Genomic DNA, 24,765 nt, shown 5'->3' on the forward strand with positions numbered 1-24,765 from the left:
GAATTAAAAAAAATACAGCAGCCATATAATTAAATTCAAATTCAAATTCAAATTCAAATCACATCCAGATTTCACAAATTAAACTTAAAAAGTATGCAGGCATTACACATGAGATAATATACATATATATACATTCACTTAGTCGTTCTTGTCATTGTTAATTCATTACATTTACATATTGAAGTCGTTATACATGCCCTAAGGTGTAATCTTGCGGACGCATCATCGTGGGCCATTTCCTCAGCCTCTCGTACTCCGGTAAAATCGCTAGCTGGCTGTTTTCATTGAAGAACGTGCTCCCTTCAAGCACGCATTTGTCTAAGACAAACTTACATATGTCCGCCTTTGTCTGCTTGAAGGAGTGTTGGGTGCTCTGCACGTCTCTCCACCAGTTCAATCCATTCTTGAGCACCCTCCAACTGCTGCTATACTGCTTGCACTCCCTCAGGTACTCACAGACGTAGAAGCCACAGGTTTGTGATCCTACCGGTTGTTTGGCACACTGCATGATCGATACACAAGCATTAGAATACAGGCATTAGAACGCTTATGAACAGAACGCACAATTAAACCTTTCAAATACTTACCGGAAAGTTGCGTCTGATTTTGATACGGTTCTTATGCTTAGCCTTAAAATTCTCTGTTCTTCGATCATAGCATTCAGGATCCTTCACGTACTCCTTATAAGCGCTATATGAAATGTACTAGTATTAGGCAGGGCATTAGAACGCATATGAGAAGACAGTTCAGTCACTTACACTCTGAGGCAATCTTCAAAGGCCTTGTACCCTTTTAAGTTTGGCATTCTCAACGAATCAAATACGCAGGCCCTGCCATCCTGAGGGTAGATGATAAATGCAACCCAGTGACCCTCGAGGCCTTGGCTGCGCCATTGAAACAAAATACAGGTTACAATGAGAAATAATAATACTAGCTAGCTACCCACTTATCTCTACAGGCATGTCTTCGACTTACCCAAAGTGGTAGGCAGCTACGATACACCCATTTCTCCTGATCTTCTTCATTGCTCCTAGTATGTACCTTGAAATGTTCAACTTCTCATTGTCCATCAGTTTCTTCCTGTGCGCCTCTCTCTGTCGCTTGGTCAAGTCTTTCATGGTTGGATGATTGTCATCTAGGTGGTAACCAATGATGACTCTTTGAGCAATATGCATTGGAGATAGATAGATAACATCAAGTTTTAGTTCCTTGGATATATAGGCCATCAACCTGCAAGGACAAGCCATCGTGGCATATATAAGTAGTCTTGACCGATTCAAAGGCAGGTGATATGTGAAACTCGCAATTCATCACTTACATAGAGAACAAGGTGACTTGGGCGATGTCAAGGTCTTGTTCCCGTAGTAGTCTGTACATGTCGTGGAAGTCCACAGGGAGTTCTACATCGTTGCCGGGCAAGTGGAAGTACTCCGCCACAACCTTGACTAGAAAACCATGTAGGCCAGCTTTTGCCGCTTCCATGTACCAGAGATGAAACCTCCTTGTCTCCCACCTTTCCTCGTCGACGAGCTGGGCCTTGGTTATCATGAACTTCCCATGCTCGTAATGGCCGGGGCAGTCATCCGATTCAGGAAATAGATGGAAAGGTGATCTTGGCCTGGGATAGAAATGTTAGTACCATATTATGGCAAAGAAAAGTTATTAGCAAATTATGCTCGCCGCTACCATACCTTTCGAACTCAAGTGAGTATGTGAGATGCCCTTGGTCGCCTTTAGTCTTCGCCGGCGGTGGAGGACAGTGGCTTGTGCTCGCAATGGCAGCAGGCGGTGTCTTTGCCCCCGGTTCCTCCGTGCCTCCCGGTCCTTTGCTTGTGCCCTTAGACGGACTATCGGGAGGTGCGGGTGGACTTGTTGTTGGAGTAGGAGAACGAGGGTGAGGGCTTGTGCCTCGGGGTGACTTCCTTCCCTTGTCATCCCCGCCATTGCCTTCGTCATCGCCGTCGCCGTGATCCGGATCATCGGGGGGACAAGATCCGGCAACGGATGGTTGTGATGCTGGTGTCGCCATCGGCGTAGAAGTCGGCGTCGAGAGAATGATCTCTATGTCGTCCTTGTTCCACAGGACTTCGGAACCAATGGCAGCTCCAAGGATCGTTACCCCTTGTGCAGTTGGATATTCCATTTCAAATTCTTCATATTGGGTCGCATACCATGTAAGTATCACGGCAGCATAGTTGGCAGGGATCTGGTCTTGGTTGAAATCTTTGATATCTTCTTTGGGGTGCATGTAACCCTCACCCACGGTCAACTTTTTCGCCCTGCCGAACGGGATGTTGAGGTTGACGCGCATGGGTTGCCGGATGTCGTCGACGGGGTGCCTTGGGCGATCCTCGATCATCGGCAGTGGCTGCCCTTGTGTCTGCCCTTGTGGAACTTGTGGCACGGCCACGCCTGCCTGGCGAAGCATCTGTGACCTCATCGACACCATATCTGGGTCATTGCTCGTGAAGGCTTCTTTTATGGACCGACTGATCATTTCGGCCACGCCTTGATCATAGCCCTTCTGAAAGATGCCCTCCTTGTACCTCTGCCTTGACCGGTATGTGGCAGCGTCGGATTGCCATGACTCCACTGAGTTCCAGCTCATCTTCGACGACATGCCACGGACGCGGCCACGGTGCTCGGGGGTTCCCAGCGCTAGGGTCAGCAAGTCCTGGCCCCTGCGAACCTCGAAGCTGTCCTTGGATTTAGCGGCCTGGATGAGAGCCCTCTCCACCTCCTCGAACTTCGGCTCATTGAACTTGCTCGCGCCCTCCTTGAGCTTCTTCGGCTTGCGGGCATAAATGAAGTCCTTAGCCCTCAAGTCTAGACCGTCGTACAGATCGGGAAGCCCGGCGGCAGCTCTAGCCCTTTCTTCCTCCCGCCACTGGGGCCTCTTACCAGCAAACCCAGTCATGCCCAAGTGGTGGGGGTGCAGGTTCTTCTTCGCGAGTGCGCTGAACTTGGCGCTCTTTGCCTTTGCTTCTTCTGTTGTTCTTTGTTTGCAGAACTCTTCCCAGTGATGTTCCTTTACCATAGTGTATTTGACACAGGGTGACTTGCCTAGCTTCAGGTAGTACCTGGTCAGCATGGACTTGAAGTTTCTAAAGGCTCTTCCTGCCACGTGCATGACCCACTCCCTGCACTTGTCTAGATCGGCGTCCTCGGGATAATGGAAGCTCCTCGTCACCTCACCCCAGATATGTGTCTTGTAGTCGACCGGGACATTGTTCCACTCCGCCCAAGTGATCTCCACCTTGTCCTTGACTATACATGCCACCTGGTTGCTGAACTTGGCAAGGACCGTGGGTGGCGACAACGGGTTTCCCTCTGGTCCCACCTCATGGATCACATGGACTTCGCCGTGGATTTCCCTCCGGTGCCTCCCGTGTTCCCCCCTTCTCAGCTTTGTCCTCTGACCACTAGACTTGCCTGAAGTGGTTGGAGATGGAGCGGGGGGTTCTTTGTCACTGACTTCTTCCTCCTCGAAATTCAATTCTCGAGGCACCACCGGCATCTGTTCAGGGTTTGGAGACCGCGCACTTTCAACTTCGCCGTCCCTCGGTTGGTAGGTCGGATCATCATCGTCCTCTGTACGACGTTTCTTTGTTGGCCTAGGGGTCACGGACACTTGGCTCTCGAGGCTAGTTGATGATGATGCACTAGGGGTAGGGTCGCGCCATTCGCTTATCGGTTCCTCCGCCATTGGAAAGCTACAATGAATACATATTTCAGTTGTATAGACACAGTTATAGAGTAGTAAAGTAGAGTAGTACTAGAGTAGTAAAGTAGTAGTAGTTGGCTCAGATTTGCCCCATTGTCATCACATCGCTTTTAAACTGGTTGCTTGTATCTGGTATACAAGCCATCCTAGTTTAGCGGGGGCACTCGATCATCATCGCCGCTGCCTCAGCATAAAAGGGTTCACATCATTGCATATGCCACTGCCTCAGCAATAAGTTTAAAAGTTCATCATTGCATATGCCAAAAAAGGAAGCAGCCCCATTAAATAAAAACCTTTCACAAATCAAAAACAGGAGCAGCAGTAGTAGAATAGTAGTATAGGAGGGAGTAGAGGAGTAGAGGAGGGAGTAGTAGTAGGCAGTAGTAGTATACTAGTAGTAGTATACTACTAGAAAGTAGTAGGCAGTAGTAGTAGTATACTAGTAGTAGTACAGGAGGAAGTAGAGGTAGGCAGTAGTAGTAGTAGTATATACTAGTACTAAAGGAGGGAGTGACCAATTCATCTCAAAATTCTCACAAATTATATCAAATCTGACAAAAATGCAGCAGAGTGACCAATTCATCTCAAAATTCTCACAAATTTAGCTCAGAATTAGTTTAAAGGCAAGGTGCATCATAGGCAGTGGCATATGCTCAGAATTTTGTCATAAATTTCTTTGGCATCATAGGCAGCAAAAAGAATTGAATTCAAATGCTACGGTTCACCAAAAGCATCATAGATCAGTAGTATAGCAGTTCAAAATTCACCAAGTGTAGTACTGCTTTGTTCAGTTGAATTCAGAGTAGCAGCAGCAGTAGTAAGACAACAGTGGTAGAGAGAAATAGGTAATACAAGTACCATTTTGCATCAAGTAGTAGAGTACCAGTAAGGGGATAAGTAGTAGCTAGCCATCTCAAAAAACTTTCACAAATCAAAACAGTGATCAAATGAGTTTGCACCTCGCTGTGACAAGCAAGAGGGTTTGGACAGTCTGAAACAGTGATGACACAAATTCATCACAAATAATTTATCAGACCAACTTTAGCCTGCAAGCTGTCGCAGACATTTCTCAACATACAATGCTCACACTAGTAGTCAACCTTCCCAGAAATTGCACTATGCCTATATGTGGTTAAACTTTAAATTCACAGAAAGAATACAGTAGCATTAAATTAGTCAGTTAGGCTATTCCTAGTGCACTGTTATATCCAAATCCAAGAGACCACAATGGCCATGTCACTAGGATATCATTAAAAAGATGTATAGAAACAAATCCTACAAAGCACTGTATAATATTGTTGTTTCCTAGGACCAGTTTTTTGAAGGCGACTAGGCGTCCAGGAAAGTGCTGGATCGCCTGGACGCCTAGGCAGTGCCTAGACAACAAGGTGCCACTGTTTCCCAAGGCGAACTGGGTACGCCTGGATGCCTAGTCGACGCCTAGGCGTTAAAACACTGCCTAGGACATTCAAAGTAATTAATTGTCCCATGTTTGTGTCTATAAAAGTGAACAAAAAAATGTGAGCACAATTGTTAGTCCTGGATATCGATCCCAATTGTATAACCATGATGATATAGCTTTGTTCTCTCAATTCTTTAACTATGTGGCATGCTATCAAAAAACTAGATCAGAGTATTATTAGACCCAGCACCAATCTCAACAAACAGAGATCCTAAATTTGATCAATAGATAAGCATAAATATAGCGAGGACAAGCCAACTGAACGGAGGGACAGACCCGACCGGTGCATTGCGGTGGACGCGCGACGCCCCAGTATGAACGGAGGGAAAGGGGAAATGGGTAAGCAAACGCAGCGGCGACGGGGGTAGAGGGTAACTCACCGGCGTGTTGGTGCCGGCCGCCTGGAGAGCAGGTGCTAGGGTTCCGGTGACGGGGCGCCGGAGGAGCACGGGGGCGGGGCGCGGGCAAGGTAGAGGGTAACTCACCGGCGTGTTGGTGCCGGCCGCCTGGAGAGCAGGTGCTAGGGTTCCGGTGACGGGGCGCCGGAGGAGCACGGGGGCGGGGCGCGGGCAAGGGAGAGGAGGACGGGGGCGCGGACCGGGCACGGGGAGGAGAACGGGGGCGGGGGTCGGTGCGCGGAGGAGCTCAATCGGCGGTGGAGCCCGGCGGCGGCGGCGGCGGCGTGAGATTTTGGCAGCCCTTCGGGGTAAAACTGAACCGCACGAAAGACCGCCGAGATGTTGAGGGTGGGGACGGCTTATATAGGTTGCGATTAACCGCGGCGGGCAACGTTACAGACCGCCGCGGGAAATGTTTACCGCGGCGGTCTGTTAAGTTGCCCGCCGCGGTTAATCTATTAACCGCGGCGGGCGCTGTTATATGCCCGCTGTGGTTAATCTATTAACCGCGGCGGGCGCTGTTATATGCCCGCCGCGGTAAATATCATCAGTTCAGAATGAATTCATTACCTATTTTAAGTCTCATGAAGATGAAAACTAGTCTATACTAACATAATTCATTAGCTAATTCATTAGTTGTATTCATTAGTCTATACTTTTGAGGTCCCTTGGCTTTTTATTACTTGACTTTTGTAGTACACTTAAGAATTTTATCCTCTTTTATAGAGTATGCATATAGAGTATCTGGGATTGTTACATATAGAGTCTCTAGGATACATTATTATATATATGTCTCTGGGATACGTATAGAGTCCACTACATTATTACATATATATATATATATATGTCTCTGGGATACATTAATCATTTTGGTGCAGGTGCTTTCACCGTCCTCTTCTCACCATCGGGGCGGGCCCACGGCATCATCCTGGACTTGTTGAATCGGTCCTCGACGGCCTTGATCTTCTTTGGGTGATCGGTAAAAAGCTCGAGCTCTGCGTAGTTGTTGTATTGTTCGGGACTCTGCACCCCATCAGCTCCCACAATCCGCTGCTTTCCGGACACAACCACATGCCTTTTTGGGTCCTCTGCATATATATAGTAGGCCACTTGTGCGACATTGGTTGCTAGTACCCACGGGTCATCTTTGTAGCCGATACTTTTGAGGTCCACGGTGGTTAGCCCATAACTGTCCACTGCAACCGCATTCGGTTTGACCCACTGGCAATGGAAGACGGTTATGCGTAGGTTCTGGCCGTAGTCAAGTTCCCATATTTCTTCAACTTGCCCATAGTATTGCCTCCTCTGGCCCGTGTACTCTTCTTCGCCCTCGTATCGAACACCGCAGTTCTGTGCCGAGCTCTTCTTGTCCTTGTCTTTCGTGTGGAACCTGTAGCCCTGGACGTCATACCCTTGCCACGTGGTGATTTGGCTGGATGGGCCTAACACAAGCCTCTTAACGGTCTCCGTATCTTCATCAGGGCATCCTTCAAGGGGTATGTGTTGCTCTTTGAGCCAGTCTACGAAATTGCTCTTGTGATGGTTCTGGACCCATGCCTCCGTGCGTTGTCCATCATTAGCGGCGCGGATCTCTTCCAGGTTCTTTTCAATATATTTCTCCATGCTCACTAACTGATGAAGGATGCTGTAATGAGCTTCTTGCACCATTCGGTTTGGCACATCGGTGCGCACTTTTCGGCCTGTGCACCCCATTCCTGAGGTTTTGCCTTCGTGGTGATGGACAGGCAACCCAATCACCCTCCCATCTCTTATGTACCTCATACACCAGTTCACGGCCTCCTCCGTTGTGTATGCCTCGATCATAGAGCCCTCCGGGTAAGCGCGGTTATGGACGTATCTGTTGAGGGTGGACATGAACCGCTCGTACGTCCACATCTGGTGTAGGTACACGGGGCCTAGTTGATGGATCTGATCGACCATATGCATCATTAGGTGTGGCATAATATCAAAGTAAGATGGTGGAAAGCACATCTCGAGCTGGCAAAGGGTCTCCGCGATGAACTCCTTCAGGGCAGGCAGCTCAGCCTTATCAATGACCTTCTGAGTGATGCGATTAAAGAAGTATGACATCCGTGTGATGACCATCTTCACGTACTCTGGACGGATAGCCCTAATCGCAATTGGTAGGAACACCGTCAGCATGACGTGGCAGTCGTGTGAGTTGTAGCCGGTCATTATGAGGTCTTTCATGGAGACCAGGCTCTTGATGTTGGAAGAGAAACCAGTCGGCACCTTGATACCCCTAAGCAACTTAAGAAAAGCCGTCCTCTCGTCTTGCGTTAGGTTGCAGGCCGCACCCGGGATATCGACTTTACCATTCTGAGGCGGTCCCGGGTGAAGGTCCGGCCTGATGCCCAGATTGACAAGATCCGTCCGTGACTTAATACCATCCTTTGTCTTGCCCTTGATGTCCAGCAGGACACCGATCGTGCTTTCGAAGACATTTTTCTCCAGGTGCATGCAGTCGATGGCATGGGGTGTATTCAGTGTTTTCCAATACGACAGGTACTTGAAGAAAATTGACATCTTCTTGAAAGGAACGGCGGCGGGGACTTCCTCCGTCTGGTCCCGCTTTCGCTTCCTTGTCTGCTTGGGCCCCTCTTTAGGCGGCTTCTTCTTCTTTCCAAACTCCACCTGATCCATGTCCTTGACCATCTCATACACCTTTGTTCCCCAACTAGTCTGCGTCATTTGATCACGCTGCGGCTCGTCTTGATTGTCAAAGTATTTGTTCATAATACTTCTTCTATACCTATGATTTTTGGTGAGGAACCGTCTGTGCCTCGTGTACACCATCTTATTGGATCCCTTAAGGTAAGTGTAGCAGGTCTCGTCGATACAAATTACGCAGCCGGTCTTCCCTTTGATCTGCCCCGATAGTGAGAAGAGACCGGGGTAATCGGTGATGGTGACAAAGATGATTGCTTTTAGTGTGAACTTCTCCTTGCGGGATGCATCCACCATCTGGACCCCAACATCAAATAGTATCTTCATTTCCTCCATGAACGGCTCTAGGAACACATCTATATCGTTGCCGGGCTGCTTCGGTCCGGAGATAAGCATGGTCAGCATAAGGTACCTACGCTTCTGACATAGATGGGGAGGTAGGTTGTACATGGTGAGCACGACGGGCCAAGTGCTGTGCGAGCTGCTAAGCTCACCGAACGGGTTCATCCCGTCAGTACTTAGCGCGAACCTAACATGCCTGGGCTCCTTGCCAAACTCCGGGTAGGCCTCGTCGAAATCCTTCCACTGCTTGCCATCGGATGGGTGCCGTAGCTTGCCATCGTCGTTCAGGCGGTCAGCAGATGCATGCCAGGACATGAGCTTGGCATCGTCCGGGTTCCCGAATATTGCACGCAGGCGATCGGTCACGGGCAGGTACCACACCGACAGTGCTGGACTTTTCCTGTGCGTGTAACCCTCTTCTTCATCGTCCTGCTGAGCCGAGATCTGTTTGGCCACACTGCTCTTCTTTGCCCCCTTCTTGTTCTTCTTCCGACCACCCCGCAAGTCTCCCTCGTCTTCTGCATCCACGCGACAACCAGCATTTTTCTTGTACCGACTAAAGCCACAGTGCGGACAACTCGTCAAATTCTCATACTCATTGCCCCGATACAGGATGCAGTGGTTAGGGCATGCATCAAACTTTCTAAGCTTCATCGCCACTGGCCGGATCAGCTTCTTGGCCCGATAAGTATTGGCGGGCACCTTGTTAGCCGTTGGGTACGTGGTGGCAAGGTAGCTTAACAACTCATTGAAGCTAGTGTCAGACCAACCATGACGAGCCTTCAACATCAACATATGGAGGTTAAAACGGAGCGCCGTGCAGTCCTTTGGACAATCGCCGCCGTCCTTATAGAGAGGATCAACTGCCGCCTGTTTCAACTCTCTGAAATTCTCCAACCACTTTGGGCAACCCAACACAACGTCGTCTTCATCGAAGTGTTTGACTAGATCTTCAACAAGCTGCACATCCTCGGGTTGGCTCACAGTATCCTGACCATCAACACCGTCGCCGGCTTCGTCGGCCATGTCTTGCATTACATCATCCACCGTGATGTAATCACGACAACTGTTGTCACTGTCGGCTGGCGCAGCTGCTGCGGAAGGATCTGTATTCACCGGTGGTGCTGTCGTCATCGGCGTCGAAGAGGTAACTCCAGATGCAGCGCCACTCGCACCAACTCTTTCGCCGTGAAATGTCCAGACTGTGTAGCCCTCGATGAAACCATACATGATCAAATGAGTTTGCACCTCGCTGTCTCGGTGGGCTTTCAGGTTCTTGCAACGAGAACATGGACATATGGTTGTCATCCGCTTCAGTCTCTCACGGTGAGCTTTACCAGCCGCAATAAACTTCCTTAATTCAAAGAGGTACCGCGGATCATTCACTCTATCGATCCGGTACATCCATTCCGATCTATCCATCGTATCTGCGAACATTATCCATCACAATCAACATTAAATAAAGAAGAATTAGGAGAAATTGATGATTTTTACGTCCAAAATCATGAAAAAGAGAGAAAATGACGATGTGAAAGATGAAGCATGCATCTATGATGAATCTAAAGTTAAAGAAATACATAACATCATTTTTTCCATTAAAATTGATCTAGATCTAGATCTAGATCTAAAGAGAACTCTAGGTGATGGAAATAAAGAGAGAGGATGGAAGGAGAGAGGGAGAGCCTTTATGAACCTCTTATGATGTCCTCCTCCCTCAAATCCAAGCCCTTCAACTCAAATCAAAAGTTTCCTCAAATTTTAGGGCAAAGCCTCCCCCCATGAGTTTTGAGAGAGGAAGACCCGTGGAGAAGAAGGAGGGTCCGAGGGCTGTATATGTACAGGCTTTACCGCGGCGGGCAACATAAAACGCCCGCCTCGGTAAATCAAGTCTTTACCGCGGCGGGCAGTTTAAAGCGCCCGCTATGGTAAACCGTATTAACCGCGGCGGGCTATTCATACCGCCCGCCGCGGTAAATAACGATTTTATGCGGCGGGCAAGTAAGGTGGCCCGCCGCGGTAAACCAATTTCCCGCAGCGGGCGCCCCGGTGGCCGGCCTCGCTGGCCGGCCACCGGTTAACCGTGGCGGGCAAAAAAGGTGCCCGCCACGGAGCGTGTTTTGGCCACGCTGCGCAAATTCATTCCTGTAGTAGTGTCATCAAGATCCCCAGACTTGTCACGTGCTATCATCCAGTTCTAAATGAGCCCTAACACACTATACAACCTTATGTGGCAGGCCACAATTGATCCATTTGTGGTTCGGTATTGACCAGTAGTCCAACGCGAGGGTATGTATGTCACACATATTGGGCTGCTGCACAATATTGGAGCGAGAAGAGAGAAATAGATAGAGAGGGAGGGAGGGAGAATCGAGACGGTGGGCCAAAGGCCAACATATATGTGTGGTTCCCATGGGTAGGATCCACTAGTAGAGATATTATGAGACATATAGATAGCATAGCATTTGGTTGGGAGATAAGGTGGGGTGGGATGGTCTTGTCTCTGGTTTGTGGGATGCGGCGACCCAATTTCTTTTCTGGTTGGGGAGGGATTGGATAAACTCGTTTTCTGTTTGGTCTTAGACATAAAAAGTGGGATCCGCTACTGACATGTGGGGCCCATTTGGCAGTTTTTATTCTTTCTTTTTCTTCCTTCTCTCCTTCTCTCTCTTTCCCCAACCGTAGCCACCCAAAGGGCTCGCAGCGCGACGCCCTACGCCTCCTCCTGTTCAGATCGGCTGTAAGACCCTAAAATTTGCATGTTTTTAAAATAGGTGAAAATGATTTAATTATGCATTTTGTGAGCATGCAAATTTAGAAAAAAATAAAAACTTTGTTAAAGTTAAAATCAAATATAAGTTCTAGCTACATGTTTGTGCATACATGCTGCTGCATACTTATTTTTGTGATGTTTGGGTTTGATCCAAATTTCAAAAGAATTTGAATTTGGATTTGAAAATGAAATTAAAAAAAAGAATTCTTCCTCTCCTTCTTCTTTTGGCCCGCTCGGCCTTGTTTTTTTTCTTTTTCCCGCGCGGCCCACCTTCCCCGCTTCCCTCCATTTCCGCGGCCCAGCTTCGCTCTCCCTCTCCCACGGTTCCGCCTTGGGCCGGCCCAGCAGCAAGCCGTGTCGCCCGCTCCGCTCCTTTCTCCCGCCCCATTTTGCTGATGAGCCGCCCCCACATGTCAGCCGCGTCATCTTCCATCTAAAGCTCGTGTCCGCGCCGGACACCACCGCCGCCGGAGTCCGTGTCCGTCCCGTCCTCGCCGTGTGGCATGTGCCCCACGCCTTCGCCCCCTTAAATAGCGACTCCCCGCACCACGCCGCCTCCCCATTGAGCCTTAGAGCAAGCCTCATCCACCCGAGTCGCCGCGCCGCCGCGAACCCTAAGTGATGCTGTCCGCCATTCCAAGCCACGCGCCGCCTCCATCCGCTCCACGCCACAATTGTTCACCTTGGTGAGTTTGCCTTGTTCTTCTCTTGCCCCCTGTGCTCTCAGTTCATCAAACCAAGGCCTATAGTGCCCTATCCAGTTACGTCGGCGAGGTCCTAGTTTTCCGGCCATGGCGCCGCCGCCAGCTCACCACCGTCCGTTTCCCTCGTCCCCCCTTCTAACCTCAGCCATCCAATCTAGATCCAACAGTTGACATTAACCCATACCCCTTCGGCTGTTAAACTTTCAAAAGAGCCCCTGCAATTTGCTATCATCCAGTTCTAAATGAGCCCAAACACACTATATATCCTTATGTGGCAGGCCACAATTAATCCATTTGTGGTTCGGTATTGACCAGTAGTCCAATGCGAGAGTATGTATGTCACACATATTGGGCTGCTGCACAATATCAGAGCGAGAAGAGAGAAACACAGAGAGAGAGAGAGGGAGGGAGGGGGAATCGAGACGGTGGGCCAAAGGGCAACATATATGTGTGGTTCCCATGGGAAGGATCCACTAGTAGAGATATTATGAGACATATAGAAAGCATTTGGTTGGGAGATAAGGTGGGGTGGGATGGTCTTGTCTCTGGTTTGTGGGATGTGGCCACCCTATTTCTTTTCTGGTTGGGGAGGGATGGGATCAACCCATTTTCTGTTTGGTCTTAGACATAAAAAGTGGGATCCGCTACTGACATGTCGGGCCCATTTGGCAGTTTTTATTCTTTCTTTTTCTTCCTCCTCTCCTTCTCTCCCTTTCCCCAACCATAGCCACCCAAAGGGCTCGCAGCACGACGCCCTATGCCACCTCCTGGTCAGATCAGCCACGCCCCATGCCTGCTGCTTCATGCGGCCCTCGAGCTCGCACGCGGTGGCTCTTCAGAGGTTGCACGACGGTGGCCTCCTAAGCTCACGCGCGGAGGCTCCTTATATCTCTCGCATGGCGGCGGCCCCTCAAGGACACGCGTGACAGTGGCCCCCCGAGCTCGCACGACGGTGGCCCCCGGCGCTCCTCTTCTTGGTCGACCGCCCATACGTGCACCTCCTCTCCTTTTCTTCCTCGCCAGCAAGCGGGCTCGTCCCACCTTGGGCGACCCCCGTCCGTCAAATATCTGGGGACTGGGCAACCCGCATCTCACAGGAATATTCCAATGTGGGATATCCTCGCCCCTTGTGGCCTCCCAAACAAACACCACTCATCCTGGAGCCATCTCGTCCCGTCCCTGCTGGTCCTTGCATCCAAACACACAGATACTGTTCCACCTTGGCATGCCATGTTGAGGAATGGAAAAGGTCTAGGTCTGTTTGGATGTGCATGACATCGTGTTACATATTCCAAGGCTAGAAATAATATTTTGATGAGTAAATTCCGTGGTTGGTCCTCTAACTTGTGAGTTGTGTCATCCCGGTCGCCAAACATAAAAAGCAAAGTTTTAAATCTCCGGCTCCACAAGGAAAACGCTAAGATATGCAACTTTTGCGCTATGGAATGAAAACAGCTATTAGCTGGAGATATCCGGAGATAGCCGCTAAAATGGGATCAATTTAGCGGCAGGCCGATTTTTTCGCCGGCCCAGTAGCAGCCCCCACCGGCCCACCCCCACCAAAAGTCCATAACCCAGCGCAACCCTAGCTCCCTCTCTCTCTCGGTCTTCTGCGGCGCAGAAAAGGAGGCGGCGCTTCGATGGCGTCGTCTGCGTTTCGTCGGCGGCGGCGGCAGCGAGAGGGCCCCAAGAGGCGCGGCCCCCTGTCCAACTCCAAGGTGCCACCCCTAAGCGGCGCAGCGAGTTGAAGCTTCAAGCGGCGCGGCCAGGCGGAGATCCAAGTTGTAGCGGCGGCGGCGAGGGGCCCCAAGCGACGGCACCGGCAGCGAGAGGGCCCAAGCGGCGCGGCCCTTTGTGCAACTCCAAGGTGCCCCCCCCCCCCCCCCCCCGCCCCCCCAAGCGGCGCAGCGAGCCGGAGCTTCAAGCGGCACGGCCAGGCGGAGATCCAAGCGACGGCGGCGACGGCGAGGGGGCCCCAAGCCGCACGGCCAGCCGGAGATCCTCTTCCCCAACCCAAAGTAGCTTCCTCTTCGGTTCATCTTCAGTTCTTCGGTTCATCTTCAGTTTTTCTTTCTTTTTTTTTTTTGCAAAAACAGCTAAATGGCATAGCTGCAGCTATCTCTCGCTATAGCTGCGCTTAGCTGTTCGGAAGGCCAGCAGCTAAGAGGCGTAGCCGGTGATTTAAAACATTGATAAAAAGTGTGTCATTTCGGTCTTTAAACTTTGTTTGGGCCTCATATTTGTACAAACGGGTATGGATTCAGGCCCGCATGCAGAGAAAAGACTCGCTTGCTTGAAAATAAAATATTAGCGGGGGTTATATACAAAATCACCCAGATACATAAATTGCACAAATATTGACAAATTTCATGAGGGACTATTTTTAAAAAAATATCTTCCACATTAGAAATGCTACATGAGTTCATCTCGCTGTCAATGCCACCATTGCTGCCGGGGAGCGCGAGAGCGTGAGCCATGGCCGCGGCTGCACAAGCGAGCCGCCGCCACCGCTGCACAAGCACAAATGTGCACAAGCGAGCCGCCGCCACCGCTGCACAAGCACAAATGTGCACAAGCGAGCCGCCGCCACCGCTGCACAAGCGAGCCGTACAGAACTGGGGTACTTTAATAGTTTAAGGATCTAAATGTGCAATTTAATATTTAGTGATATGATAGAAGACCTAGTAGTTTAGGGGCCATGGGTGTAATTTACTCTATAAAAATATATTATTCTCCACTGTACGAATTATCATATGACTGGAAGTATACGTAAGAAGGCATCGCATATGAAATTGTCTACAACAGCATTTTTAGTATTGATTTTTCAACGTGAACTGGGTGGAAGCGTGCTATAGCAAAGAACCCACATATACCAACGCAAAACTCTTTGTACTAAACTGGATGTGCCTATTGGGTGAAATTTAATGAAGAGTGGGCCTAGAAACTACGAATAGAACTAGTACCACTTAGAATATTAATTATTTTGGAACAAAATTTGAAACTAATCCAACCACCTTTGTTGGGAGGAGACTATTACTGCTTTCAACTGTTTATTTGTATAGTCATGCACTGGGAGATTACATGCTGTCACTTGTAATTGAAATAATTCTTTCTAATATTTTTGCTTGGCCATACCTTAATGCGCCCCTTGTAATGAATATTTTTCCATATTAATTGAGTGATGTTTTCTTGAGCACTATAGCTTTATTATACAGAATTTATATTGATTGGTAGTGAATCATTCCAGTGGGTTCAGAATTGACGCAGTGGCAGCTACAATGCACACAATGTTGTATTAGCTGAATAATAGTGCTGATTTTGCTAAAGATTAGGAAAGGCCGTACTTCCAAAGGTGATAGGAGCAAAGAAGTAGAAATTCATCATGAACATTGCTAGTGAATACTTTGTTGCTATTGTCTCCGAAGAAACATTCGTGCCTCTTTTATTTCTTTTTACTTAGTTGCACATGCATAAAGTATAATATAAAAAAGGCTGACCAAAAATTATGTGCTAGAGACAGCATTGGTTTCTTTCTTGATGTGTTTTGCATTGACAGGATATCACGACACTGCACAATAAATTATTGTTTGTCTAATTAGCCAAAAATTCTTGCAGGTTGTTACATACGTAAATGATGAGCCGCAGGTTGAAATACTAAAGGATATTGGAATGAGACTTGTTGAAAAATGTGATGGTTTACCTCTTGGGGTCAAAGTAATGGGAGGTCTCCTGCGTCAGAAAAGGATAAGACGAACCGACTGGCAAAATGTCTTAGATGATTCTCTATGGTCAGTATCACAAATGCCTAAAGAGCTAAATTATGCAGTATATCTTAGCTATGAAGATCTGCAGCCTTGTTTGAAGCCTTGCTTTTTGCACTATTCCCTCCTTCCGAGGGGCACATTGTTTTTTGTTCATGACATTGTTGGCATGTGGATTAGTGAAGGATTTGTTCATGGAACTTTACGTGACCTAGAAGAAATAGGAAGGGAATACTATGATCAGTTAATACAGCGGAACCTTATTGAGCCAGATAAAACATATCTTGATCAAGTAGTTTGCGACATGCATGATATTGTTCGGTCATTTGCTCATAACATGTTGGGAGATGAAGCACTGATAGCTCACAACAGTAAAATTGGTATTGACGAACTTAAATCGCAAAAGTTTTTTAGATTATCTCTCGAAAGCAAAGGATCAGAACAACATGATTTGGAGTGGTGTTCTCTCCAAACACAGACATCACTGAGAACACTAATTTTAGTTGGTAATATAAAGATTAAGCCAGGTGATTCGTTTGTTTCTCTTTCAAGTCTTCGAACACTACATTTGGACAGTGTAAATATTGATGCAATAGCCGAATCTTTGTATGAGCTGAAACATTTGAGGTATTTGTCAATAGAAAACTGTAATACATCCAAGTTACCAGAAGACATAGGCAAGTTGAAATTCTTGCAGTACATTAGCCTTTCTGGTTGTCAGAGTTTGGCTAATCTTCCCAGTAGCATTGGAGTGCTACAAGACTTGAGGGTGCTCAGATTTGACCGGACAAATGTAAGTGTTATACCAAGGGAATTTAGTGGCCTAACTTCTTTAAGGAAATTATATGGATTTCCAGCCCACATGGACTGTGATCACTGTAGTTTGGAGGAACTGGGGCCTCTCTGCCAGCTGACGGAACTTAGTATCAGTTTCTTGGAGAATGTAGCTTCTTCCTCATCTGCTATACAGGCCAAACTTTGTGGAAAGAAGCGCCTAAGATATCTGTCACTGCGTTGCACCAGTAGACTTGGAGATGATGGCCCGTTGGTAAAAAAGGATGAAGGGATCTCACAGAAAGAGAAGAGGCAAATCGAGGAGGTTTTTGATGAGCTCTGCCCTCCGCTTGGCTTAGAAAACCTTGATATCATTGGGTATTTTGGTGAGCGGCTCCCAGGTTGGATGATGCTGACAGCAGTTACGCCCCTTGGGAGCTTGAGGATTCTAATGATGGGTGACTTGGCCTGCTGCACAGAGCTTCCTAGTGGCTTGAGTCAGCTCCCCTGCTTGGAGATTCTGCAGATTGTTCGTGCCCCAGCAATCAAGCATGTTGGGCTTGAATTCCTACAACCAAGCAATCATGTAGGGGTTGCGTTTCCCAGATTACATCAGTTGATTTTTGGTAGATTTATCGAATGGGAGGAATGGGAGTGGGAGGAACAAGTCAAAGCGATGCCTATCTTGGAGGTGCTTAAACTCCGTTTATGCAAATTGAGCCACATGCCTCCTGGCCTTGCCTTCCACGCAAAGGCTTTGAAGAAATTATACATATATGATGTCAAGAACCTTAGGTCTTTGGAGAACTTCACTTCTGTTGTCCACGTCGACGTGTTTGGTAACACTGACCTGCAGAGGATCAGTAATCTACCGAAACTGCAGAAGCTCACCATCCAAGACTGCCCAAAGTTGATGGTATTGGAGGGCATGCCTTCACTACAGAGACTCGATCTGCAGGATGATGCCATGGAAACAGTCCCCAGGTATCTACAGGATGTGAACCCAAGGCATTTACTGCTATATTGTTCCTTATCCCTGCTCACTTCCATAGCAGCAGGGAAATCAGGTCCTGAGTGGCACAAGTTCAGCCACATCCAGCAAGTCAAGGCCTATGGCAGTCCAAGGAAGTGGTATGTTCTGTACACAAGGGATCCTTTCTGCTTTGAGAAAAATATCACTGACTCTGCCATTGCCCAAGGTAAATTAATACAGCCTTCTTCCAATGTATTTTATTTTCTGGTACTCTGTTTTCTTCTTAGTTTCCTTCATTCAATTCAATTCGTCTTCTGCAGCTCGCAACCGCCGCACGTGGCTTGCTTACTTCCAAACATGTCCCGTTGAGGACGAGTGGCCGGTAGGACGACACACGTATGGAGAAAAACATGTGCCCCTCTGCGTACGCTTCAGGTAAAAAATTAGTCTACACGTTGATTGCTTGCCTCTGTTTCAGTAATCGTGCATGTTTACGCCTCCCTGACACCTGATTAATCGATCGAACATGGCAAGTTGTTTACCATTTCATCCCGTGCAACGTATTTTTGCAACTTGTGCAGGTGCAACGCCTATCTTCACTTGGTTCGCTGGTCTGATGAAGCGTGCCTGCACTGCCGTGAAGCCGACGACATCGCTTCCCCATCAGATCAGTGGACCGAAGCAGCAGTGTATTCTGCATGTACACAGATTGTTCTGACCAGGCGGCAGGAGGACACGTCAGGAGCATAGTGTGAGTATATGCATCTTGGCCATTCCTTGATCTTCCGCCAACTGCTTGTCCACAACAAGACTTGCTCTGTTTTTACTGTTTGTTCATTCTGCTTTCTTTAGGCTGCTGGGAGTGGGAGTGCTTTCATTCTGCTTCCTTCCGCCAACAGCTGGGAGTGGAGTATATGTTGCTATATCCTGCTGAACATCTATGTTTTGTACGGAGTATTTTGGATTAGAACATGCTTGTCCTCTTTAATTTCAGCTGGCTTACCCATAGTGTATGCCGTAACCTTGCATATTACCTTCATGAATCCACTGTGGAGACGTGCTTTCTCGGTGGGTTGAGTTGACCTACTTACACACTTACTCCCTCCATCCCACAATAAAAGTCATTATGGGATGCGTGAATGTCAAACTTTCTCAACTTTGACTACATTTGTAGAAAATGTGTGCAACATTTATATCTCCAAATAAGTTTATTATAAAAATATATTCAACGATCTATCTAATGATACAAAATATGTATTATAAATATTAATATTCTATATATAATTGGTCAAAGTTTAAAAAGGCTAACTTATCGGAAAGCGAGAATGACTTCTATTTTGGGATATAGGGAATTGTTGCGAGTACAAGGACGTTTGGTTAGCGTACGCCTTTCTTTTAACGAACTAGGCAGGTTGAGCTGCCGCTTTATTGGTAAATAAGAGATCTAGACTGGGCTACGACTAATTAATACAACTCTAGCAACCTAGACAGGTGGCACTGTTCGGAATGGGCTAAAGTTTAGTCCTTATTACATCGAATATTTGGAGGCTAATTAGGAGGACTAGACATAAGCTAATTATAAAACTAATTGCAGAAGCCCTGGACTAATTTGCGAGACAAAACAATTAAGCCTAATTAATCCATCATTAGCAAAAGTTTTCTTTAGCACCACATTGTCAAATCTAGACTAATTAGACTTAATAAATTCTTATCGCAAATTAGCCTCCGTCTGTGTAATTAGTTTTGTAATTAGCCTGTATTTAATAGTCCTAATTGGTATCAAAGATCGGACGTGACAGGACTAAAGTTTAGCTCCCAGAAAACAAACACCAAGAATTGGCGAGTGGCAACCCATCACAATCATGCATACTCCCTCCGTTAAGAAAACAACATTGCTATGGAATTCGTAACCGTTAATATTTTCAACTAAATTTCTAAAAAACATTAGGGACCGTTTGGAACCTTTCATTTTGGATAATTGGAATCTACTTAATGGATTAGGCTATTTGGCTTGGAATTTGACATTCCACAATTTTCTCAAGTTCACATATAAGCATATCTCGAATTCTATTGGAATTTAACATTCCACAATTTTCTCAAGTTCACATATAAGCCTATCTCGAATTCTATAGATCAACATGCTATGTTTCTACTCTGTAACTTATAGCATGCTCTTCAACTTACTTCCCTACACAAGAAATGCAACATATAAGTATATCCCTTGTATGCCGAATAATAGTATACAAATATATTTCATATACAACCATATTAGATTAATTAATTTGTGCCTAAATACTAGTGCCATCAGTTTGACATCCTATGCCGATGTCCATGATAATAGCCTACCTCTGCACCAATGACTACCTCCTCTGCATCCCTACACCAACACCATACCCGCTGACAAGCATGCATGAGCACTTCAGCAGCCCTAGGGACGTTTATGGTCATTAGACATAGGTCAGTACTTTTTAAGTGCAATTAAGCGTCATTATACACACGTAGGTTTTGATTAAGTGCAATTATGGCTTAATACTGCGATTAGTTTCTCAGTGATTAGGACAATTAAAGTCCTAAATTGGTATATATAAGATCTAACATTTGCTATTAGAGCCATCTTATACTAATCTAAGAACCCTAATATCTGATTAAGTTTTACTTAGACTCTGATAGATTATGTATATTGATAGTTTTTAAAAGCATTTGAATTTTTTATGGAAAATCATCATACCCTGGGATCATATATGTTGTCATGAAAATATGGAGATTTTCTAATAAAGTTTTGATATTATTACATTTGTCTATGCTACTTCCACAAAATAAAGGAAAGATTCTACAACACCAAAACATAACCAAGTTTTGATATTATTACAATTATTCATCGGTAATTCCATAAAATAATTGGAATAATATATAAATTTAGCAATGACATTCAATATAATGCCACAACATATTTTTGCTCCCATAAGCATTCACCCAAATATATTAGATTATTTTAATAAAGTGCAACTCTACACTGTTCACAAATAAACACATCTCTCACAAAGTTTTAGTGACGGTGAGAGATGTACCCATTTTTGAACAATGTATTGTATCAATTTGTTAAAATTATTTGAAAACTTTATGCAGTGATCATACAATATAGTCATGAAAGTTTGTACAATTTCCTATGGTAATTCAAAAAAGTAATTGAAACAATATCTAAATTTACCCCGAAAATTATACAAACCAACATGGAAACATAATTCGCCCCATAAGAATGGCCCAAAAAATTCATACCATTTTGATAAGTCATGACTATATATTGTTCACAAATAGATACATTTGAAACATATTTCATATAATTATGTGAGAGACGTATCCATTCATGAACAATGCATGGACGTCAAATCGGCGTTCCTCAACGGCGACCACAAGGAGGAAGTGTATATTGCTCAACTGCCCGACTTCGTCGACAAGCTCTGGCCCGACAAGGTGCTGCGCCTCCACAAGGTGCTCTACAGACATCGACAAGCTCCCCGTGCTCTGGCGTAGTGAGAACGAGCACAGTTGTGCACCTGCGGGAAGGCTTAGAAGTGGCTGATCGTCAGTGTTTATGTGAGCGATATCATCATCATGGACGCCGACGACGCAGAGCTCCATGCGTTCAAGGAGAACATGAAGGGGTGATTCCTGCTGAGCAACCTGAGCGCACTCTTGTACTACCTCGCATCGATGTGTGCGAGGAGCGATCGGGGATCACCATCTCCCAGGAACGCTACGTGCGCAAGCTCTTAGAAAGGGCCGGTAATAAGGAACCTCCTTGAGGGTGGCCCAATCTTCACGATAGTAGGTCGAAGAATCAAAGATAACTTGTTTCGACCAGCGGGATAACTAGCTTTATACTTGTCTAAGGTTGGATGCCACCAAGTGATGGGGAGAGAGGCACTAAAACTATGAAGATTTCGACTCAACCTCCAAACGACTGTAGAACCACAATGCGAAACTAATCCACACAAAACAGTGCAGCCGTACTGAGAAACTGTAGAGTCCGAACTAGCGTATCCCAAAGAAATCTCTTCACAAGTCCGAGAAGAACAAGGAACAACAAAGGTATAAAACTGCAGTATTGGGGTTTTGTTGGGTGATGGTATGGATTATGGACTCATGGCACACTGTAAAAATATATGTTGCTATCTGCTACTGAACATTTATGTTTTTTACGGAGTATTGTGGATTGGAACTTGTTTGTCCTCTATAATTTCAGCTCGTTCATGATAGTTTACACCGTAACATTGCATATTGAATTCATGAATCTGCTGTGGAGACGTGCGTTCTCGGTGGATTGAGTTGACCTACTTAGTTGTGAGCTGAGTACAAGGATGTTTTCTTAGCTTATGCCTTTTTTTAACGAACCTTTAGTTGTGAACTACCGCTTTATTGATAAAGAAGAAGATTCAGACTGGTCTAGGAGTAACTAAGACAACTGTTGCAAACTAGACATGTGGTATTGTTTGGAAATGCTTATAATTGTAGGCACGATAAATCCAACTCTAGGTCACCATTTTCATGAAGTGTGTGCACGAGACACGTCGTACCACTACCCTAGATCTGGACATCATTGCCGGTTCAAAAACCTACTTCACTGCTGGATTTTGAACCGATAGTGGCATGCCGGCAGTGATGGGGGGTTGACATCACTGCCAGTCCTTAAAAACCGACACTGATCTATAGGAAACAGTGTCGGTTCCTGGCTCCACCCGGCAGTGTCCAGTTGAACAACACTGCCAGTTTGTAGTGCCAACCGACAGTGACGGTTGCTTTAAGAGTGTCGGTTCTTGGCTCAAGCCAGCAGTGTTGAGCAAGCCTACACTGTCGGTTCATGGATCAAACCGGCAGTGTTGTAGTAAATATCAGTGTCGGTTCATGGATCAGACCGGCAGTGTTCTTTGTAACTATTAGTGTCGGTTCATGGTTCAAGCCGGTAGTGTTGACAAGCCAACACTGTCGGTTTGCTTCTAACCGGCAGTGATGGTTACGACAACACTGCCAGTTTATTGCTAACCGGCGGTGATGGCACATTCCTATTTTATTGTTTTATAATTTATTTTAATTTATATTTTTTTTTGTGGAATCGGGTTTTGCTTTATATACGCTACGTAGACGACAGGTCTATCAATATTAAACATTACAAATGTTATGATTACAATTCAAATGTTCTTATCCACATCTCGATCCCTCAAAATAAAAAAGAAATGTTCTTGGACTTCACACATGCTTCTCGGACTTCTTACAATAATCTGGTGAGCCGCTATGGGCCATACTAGTCCTTGTACTTCACGGATTGTGCAATGGAAAATACTCCATCTTTTTCCAATACCTCGGCTAAGATGAATTTTGCCAGCTCCGATTGTACTGCGACGATCTCCATGTCTAGCAGCCTTTTGTGCTTATATTTCTTGCGTTGTCGTTCAAAAAAGATGATATCCAAAGAGGAACAATAAATCATTTTGGTGAATTATTAACAGACATAAATGAAATGGAGATTATACACACCAACTTAGCGGCTTCTTCCGATTTCCCGCCGATGTAGCGAAGCATTGCCCACATTACATAAAACCCGCATTCAATGTTTCCTGCCGGCTGTGATAGGTACTTCCCCTCCATTTCGACAACCTTGAATGGGACCGGCGTCCCACCGATATTTCTTCTTCGGACACTGAGCAACATTAAAAGGAGAAACATTAGAAAGCGGTATGTGTGATTAGAAAATAATAGTTATTAGGATCGCTTACTAATTCAGCACTGCCACCAGTGCATCGAGATGATGAAATGGTTTTTTCTTCGAGTCCCACACCTTGAGTAGATTTGTTGGCTAGATTAACACAAATGAAGACGAAATGGTTGCTGTAATCACAGAATCCTAATTATCGAATAATCTTAACGAAAAAAGAAGCATAAAATTAAAAGCCGAGAACACATACTCGCAGTTGTAGGCTAGAAGTATGTGGGTTTTCTTCTTCATTGTGAATTCGTCAAAAACAGCAATCAATCTCTGTTTCAGGTCTTCCACGTCACATCCATAGAGGCCTAGACATGTCCTCTTATTGACTCGCATGGGGTCCAAGAAGCCTATGTAATCCCATTTGCTTTTTAGAATGCAAAATTTTGCTATAAACCTACATAAAATCATGGGAAGTGCTAAAAAAATAACAATTTGTGTCTCGAGATTGTAGTTAATTGTAATATCATGCGTGTAGGGTACTTACATAGTCCACAGCATCAACATTTGAACATCGAGAGAGCGTTTCTGGTATAGCTGGAACAAGCACTCCCACTCGACATCGAACTTCTCTTCTTCAGGATATTGGAAAACATGTGATGAACGGATAATAACCTCAAAACCAAAGTCGTCCGTCTCTGTTGCTTGAGCCATATAATATTCATGTAACTGGCGCATATATGTTGTCAGATTTTTATACTCATGATCGGGAACCAAAAGATTGCCCCTTTCATACTTCATTGCCGGTGTTCCCGTCCCTTGTACATCATAATAGATGTTCGCAGCCTCTTCCATGGTTCAATCAGGGTTGTCTTCGACTAACTTCATAATGTTCCTGAAATCTTTATTGTGTATTTCTTCGTCTCTTGTTGTAGCATATTTATTTTGTGTTTGCCTTTCGAATTTGGACTTCAACAAAAACGGAGGCAGTGAGGCACATAGATTGAAGAAACTAACACAATCTTCCTTCGAGACGTGTGCTGTAAATTTTTCTTTCATCAAGGTGGTAACGCTGCCACTGAACGGCCTTTTTCTTTTCTGTTGGTCCACTTTTGGAGCATTAGCGACCGAATCCAAGGACCTTTTTTGCGACTGCGAGGATGTCCTTGATCTTATTTTGGGCTGAGGTGGAGGAGGAGGATGACGACGAGAATTCTGTTTTCCTGGCGCTGATGAAGATGGAGGAGGAGGAGGAGGAGTCTCTTTTCTCGGGGCTGATGAAGATGGAGTCGGACGAGGAGGAATAGAAGGAGACCTCTGTCTTCCCGGGGGTGATGGCTCTGGATGAGGAGGGGAGTGATCTCTGTTGGGAGATGGTGAGTGATCATCGCGGGTGGGCGAAGACTTGCAGTCGTCCTCATCATCAGAGGACAATTGATGGTTAAGCTTAATGAAGCGCTTGCGCCAGGCC

The 24,765-nt window shown here is 46.1% G+C and overlaps 2 protein-coding genes across 6 annotated transcripts in view; one reads left to right on the forward strand and one right to left on the reverse strand.

Moving 5' to 3' along the window:
- The window catches only part of LOC136483557 (putative disease resistance protein RGA4), a 224,145-nt gene extending 205,410 nt beyond the window's left edge, over positions 1–18,735 (forward strand). For 3 of the 5 annotated variants that reach the window (XM_066480663.1, XM_066480664.1, XM_066480661.1), the window contains exons 3-6: positions 15,704–17,822; positions 17,917–18,031; positions 18,178–18,347; positions 18,449–18,735. In XM_066480663.1, coding sequence (XP_066336760.1) covers positions 15,704–17,822; positions 17,917–18,031; positions 18,178–18,346 — 2,403 coding nt within the window. In that variant the 3' untranslated portion in view covers position 18,347; positions 18,449–18,735. Of the gene's footprint in view, positions 1–15,703; positions 17,823–17,916; positions 18,032–18,177; positions 18,348–18,448 lie in introns of those variants that run through there. The other 2 variants (XR_010765500.1, XR_010765501.1) reach the window with 2 other exon arrangements.
- LOC136483558 (uncharacterized) lies at positions 1,169–4,038 on the reverse strand. Its single transcript, XM_066480665.1, has 2 exons — positions 1,692–4,038; positions 1,169–1,618 (listed from the first exon to the last, which is right to left on the reverse strand). Exons 1-2 carry the CDS (start codon positions 3,704–3,706, stop codon positions 1,315–1,317), a joined length of 2,319 nt encoding a protein of 772 aa, XP_066336762.1. The 5' UTR covers positions 3,707–4,038; the 3' UTR covers positions 1,169–1,314.
- Positions 18,736–24,765: the final 6,030 nt, after the last annotated feature.

The sequence above is a fragment of the Miscanthus floridulus genome, chromosome 9 (assembly GCF_019320115.1).
Source record: "Miscanthus floridulus cultivar M001 chromosome 9, ASM1932011v1, whole genome shotgun sequence".
NCBI lineage: Eukaryota > Viridiplantae > Streptophyta > Magnoliopsida > Poales > Poaceae > Miscanthus > Miscanthus floridulus.

What these genes read in the sequence shown, in the direction of transcription:
- LOC136483558 (XM_066480665.1), bottom strand. Translation starts at nt 3,706, where the DNA reads ATGGCGGAGGAACCGATAAGCGAATGGCGCGACCCTACCCCTAGTGCA. An exon ending in TACTCACTTGAGTTCGAAAG is followed by an intron (nt 1,619 to 1,691) that starts GTATGGTAGCGG and finishes TTTCTATCCCAG; the next exon opens with GCCAAGATCACCTTTCCATC.